The 4,913-nt window shown below is 35.3% G+C and overlaps 1 protein-coding gene across 7 annotated transcripts in view; it reads left to right on the top strand.

Moving 5' to 3' along the window:
• LOC107687082 (tRNA dimethylallyltransferase, mitochondrial-like) overlaps positions 1 to 4,913 on the top strand; it is a 74,058-nt gene that overhangs the window by 67,442 nt on the left and 1,703 nt on the right. For 2 of the 7 annotated variants that reach the window (XM_016484251.1, XM_016484250.1), the window contains exon 10: positions 3,936 to 4,318. The exons of 1 other annotated variant lie outside the window; for it this stretch is intronic. In XM_016484251.1, the coding sequence (XP_016339737.1) occupies positions 3,936 to 4,152 (217 nt within the window). In that variant the 3' untranslated portion in view covers positions 4,153 to 4,318. Of the gene's footprint in view, positions 1 to 3,935; positions 4,319 to 4,913 lie in introns of those variants that run through there. 4 more of the 7 variants (XM_016484247.1, XM_016484245.1, XM_016484244.1 and 1 more) reach the window with 3 other exon arrangements.

The raw sequence follows: 4,913 nt of genomic DNA, 5'->3' as shown, positions 1-4,913 counted from the left end.
TTTAAGTACTTCTTCATATACCACAGCAAAAAATATAGTCTGAGAAAGTTCAAACATGATTAAAGGCAAGTGAACAGTCAGTAAAAAAAGAAAGAAAAAGAAAGACACAACTTACAAGCATAGATAAAATAAACAGTAGTATTCAGGTACAGAAATGTAACAGTTAAGTGTAAAATAACACTGCATAGTGTTCACTGTATTAATTAAATTTAGATTAATCTTTGTTATAGCCGTTTTGTTGTTTTGTTAACATTAGTGACATTCAGCAGCACATATTTATAGGCTGCTGTCCCTTTAAATCTGACTGCACGGATCCAGTATAATGATACACATCCGATTTCTTTCTCAGCTGTTTACATTCATTTAAAACATAACCAACTGCGTTAGAGATGGTGTGCGAGCTGCGGGTTGTGCGCGCGCTTCAGGTGTGAGTCAGACAGCAAGACGAGACGGCAAAGAGTTGTTTTCTGCAACTTATTGCACTTAACTCTTTTTAACGTCAAGCAATTCTCTGCTATATGCGTCGAACTAAAACTTTGACCTTTTGCAATATTTCGATAATTTCGATATATCGTGTAGCCCTATTTCCTACTGTAAATATATCAAAACTTAATTTTTGATTAGTAATATGCATTGTTAAAAACTTGGACAACTTTAAAGGAGATTTTTTTTGCACCCTCAGATTCCAGATTTTCAAATAGTTGTATCTCGGCCAAATATTCTCCTATCTTAAAACCATACATCAATGGAAAGCTTATTTATTCAGATGATGTATAAATCTCAATTTCAAAAAAATGACCTTTATGACTGGTTTTGTGGTCCAGGGTCACATTTGGTCAATAGCATCATCTATAAAAAATAAAGGTTCTTTATTGGAATTTACAGTTCCATGAAGAACCTTTAACATCAGTGGAACTTTCCATTCTGCAAAAGGTTCTTTATAGATTATTGAAATCTTTATACTAAGAAAAAAATGGTTCTTTTAAGAACTGCTGACTGAGTGGCTCTTTCAGGAGACAAAAATGGTTCTTCTTTGGCATCACTGCAAAAACCCCTTTTGGAACTTTATAGAGTGTATAAACATTTAATAGGACAGAGCTGAAGTGTGTGTGTGTGTTGAATGTGGACTAGATGAGGTAAGGCAGGTGTGGCGGTTTGTCTGGTTGTGATTGTTGGCCCTGCGGCTAGAAAGTGTGGGAAAGAGAGCTGAAGGAATGGCAGCGCTCCTCTATGCCCAGTCACATTCACTTCATACCACAACACTGTTAAGTCATTCCTACTATGCAGTTTGTTTGCAGTTCCCAATCGTATATGTATTTTTTATAGCCTACTAAATGAAAAGTATGAGTTTTCTTTCATCTCATTGGTTTAATTGTAGCACTTTGGTTTGAATGCTTGTTTCCATGTCTCACAGGTGTTATGCAGTTAATAAAAAAGCTGGTCCACACCAGTTATACTTTTTTTTTTTTCTGTGAAACACAAAAAGAGAAATGTCCAAGGTTTTATTTTCCATATAGCATAAGTAAATGGTGAGAATGACTGTCAAAGAGGATTTTCTGTCAAGTTAAAATTTGCCTGTTCTGAATATCATGTCACCAGGAGACTCGTGATCAAGAATCAAATCAAGAATGTCATGATTTTATATGGATGACTTTTATAATACGTTTGTAGTGTTTTTGTTTTTAATCACCATCCACTTTTATTCTTCACACTTTCATTCTTCAAAGCGTCATTTGTGTTCTACTGAAAAGGTTTGTAATAACATTAGAATAAAGCCTGGTTCACATCAAGAATGATAGCTATGAATATAACTATTAGTTTCCAAACCCAACACATCATAATGTACTGTTTATAATATGCGCACGCTGAATATTATATGTATGATGCTTCAGATGCTCAAGTTCTTTGAAGCAGGATGAATTGATAGGCTATCAATGTTTTTATTGTTCATAAGCCTAAAAAAAAGTGATTACAAGCGAGTAAAAAGAAGACTCTTTTTGCGCGTGTGGATCATAGTTTCATATAGAAAGTAATTACAATGAAATAATTTCCTTTGTTATCATTATAGTGGTGTGGACTTTACTATTCCTTTAAATTTAGAATAATTTTTAAAACTATAGACCTGATGTAGCTCTGCCCCTTTTCAGCATTGCGCTCATTGTCTTCTGTCTTCCGTTTTTATTTCCACAGCGTGATGGTAAGGTTGTGTGAATTTATGAACCACTCGTTTTAAAATCTTCCCGGTCTACTCTGACAGTTATGACATTCGCTTCGAACATTACAATGTTTAAGATAATTTTCCGTTAACTCTACAATATGTAAATCTACTTCACCAGCTTATTACTCTTCAACAGTGATTCTAAAGATGGCTGCGCACTTGTTTCTCCAACACTAAAGATATAGACCTTATGCATCATATTTATCATCCTTGGTGTGGATGGACGTTAAATAATGACAGAAATGTCATTTTGGGTGAGCAATCCCTTTAACAGATAACACCAGGGTGTATTTCTTTCTTTTAACTGTAATTCCTGTGTTCTCAATATCACTTTCTATGTTTGCCTTTTATAAAATCCTGTTAACAAAAGCCAAGTAAAAATTCCAATCTTTTTTCAATAGGTGAATTAATTTTAATGATAGTTTATAAAACTTTAAACACAAGCTGACTGTGAGCTACAAGGTTGTAACCAGTGATATATTCTATATCATTAAAGGTTTAAATATTCATTTTAAATATTTAAAAAAATTATATGTAAAAGCATACATATAAAAATATAATATAAATTACAACTGAAACATTTACACATTTATAAAAATGATATATAATTTCAGTATGTGTAAAAGTTAAGTGTTTATAGTAAAATACATTACTTAGCCTACATGACATCTTAGCCTACAGCCTATATTTTGCATAACTAATGGAGTTATTATAAATATTTTATATTATATTTAAGTATTTTATATGTACGATGTTTTCATTATTTAAATATTTAAAACACTTTAATATATTTAAATTTATGTAAATTTGAATGGAAGTAAAAAATCATTTTTTTTCAGTAGGTGAATTGATTTTAACAATGATTTATAAACCTTTAAACACAGACTGACTAGTAGCTGGTGATATATTCAAAAGTTGAAACCCATCAGCCAGCATTATTAACCAATTTTTTTTTTAACCAATCATGTTTAACAGCAGTTATTCTGCAGAGAATCTCCACCAATCAACTCCGTTTCATGCTGTTGTGTAAATAGGATATATTTAAAAACTCTGAGCTTGAGTAGATCATATTTCTGAAAGTACCATTTTATAGAAGCACTTCCTTAAATTACAACACATCCACATTTGTAATAAGTTACACAGCTCAAACGGCACTGCATAACTGGAATGACTTGTTTATGAAAGACCGCGCGCACACAGACTCAATCCGGCAAAAATCCCGCCAAAAAGCTCTCAGCTGTGCGGATACACGGTGTATTGCAGAAATAGTTGAGGGAAAAACTGTTTTTCACAGCCTTGAGATTGAAGATATCACAGTTTGTTCTGTCTTTGTTTACCTGAACAGTTTTTCCTCACCGGCTATGTTTAGTTTTGTCAATATGTGGGTCAATATGCAGTAAAAGGCACTTGTGTGTGTGTGTGTGTGTGTGTGTGTGTAGCGTCCGTCTTAAATAACAGCTCTGCAGTCTCTTTTGTGCCCCTTCTTATTCTCCTCCTCTCTTTTAAAATAACATTTTATTTTTCACCCTGTTTCGCGCCAAAACCAGGGACAGAACAATGTGGACGTTGAACATTTCCCTTTAACCCCTACAGCGCTGTGTGTGAGTTTCTGATATGTGTGGCATTACTGTCTACTGTACGAGTCTTCATATGGGTGTGTTTGTTCAGCACTATCTCCTTCCTCAAGCCGTGTATGTTAGTGCCTGTGTGTTTCTAGATCAGGGCTGAATGTTTTCACTGGTTGCCTGGGTACAGCAGGGCCGTTGGCGCGGGAGACGGGGATGGGCGTGGCCAGAGCCGGTCTGCTGCACTCTAGCTGCAGTTTAGCGCACTCGCTTTCCCGCCATCAGATCCCGCCATTAGGGAGGGGCTTTGGCACAAAGACAGAGCGCAGAGAGGAGGATTTCCCGCCAAATGCCTCATATGTAAATTAGCCCGGGTGGGAGGGGCATTCAGCCATTTGCTGCACGGTTAACTCTTTCAGTGCTGGAACCAAGCCTATAATTCCTCAGCTCATAAAGATGACTTCTATAAGCACACCGTCTCGCCTTATGTTCCATGTTATGTAACTTATGAAACTCTAGCTCTCAAAGCATGTATGTACGTGTCTGTGAACTTCTAATATAAGTAACAAAGAACTTAATGTGAGATTAATGAATATACCCTGTCTGGAAATGTATTCTTATTTCTGGGCTTACATGTAAGGGTGTTATAATGGTCTTTATTGCACATTAGTGCAGGCAATTAGCATGCAGAGCTCTTAAGGTTTTGATCTGAATGATCTTTCCATTACTCTTAAATAGATTTCTGAAGTTAAGGTTGTGTGAATGTTTTGTGTTGGCCCTGAGAGAGACTGTCTTTGTTGTAGACTTCTCAAAGTTTTGCAGCGTTACCTCAGGGAGAGCCTCGTCTTTTATGTTTGCAGCATGAGTTCGTGCTTTGACTACAATGACTACAACACTACAATGAGATCTGAACAGTCACAGTTGCACAGGAATTTAAGGAACGTTTCACCCAAAACTGAACATTTTCAAGTAACTTACTTTTCATAGAATTCAAAAGGAGATTTTTTTTTTAAGAACCGGCAGACTGCTTTTTACAGACTGCTTTTTTCCATAAATGATGAATGTAATTTGTGAATATGACAATTCATGATTTAAAAAAAAAAAAACGTGTGTGTACTGTATTTGTGTGT

Source organism: Sinocyclocheilus anshuiensis, unplaced genomic scaffold (assembly GCF_001515605.1).
Source record: "Sinocyclocheilus anshuiensis isolate Anshui unplaced genomic scaffold, SAMN03320099.WGS_v1.1 scaffold1251, whole genome shotgun sequence".
NCBI lineage: Eukaryota > Metazoa > Chordata > Actinopteri > Cypriniformes > Cyprinidae > Sinocyclocheilus > Sinocyclocheilus anshuiensis.
Note: the sequence above shows the minus strand (reverse complement) of the source record. Positions and strands in the feature narration are given on the sequence as shown.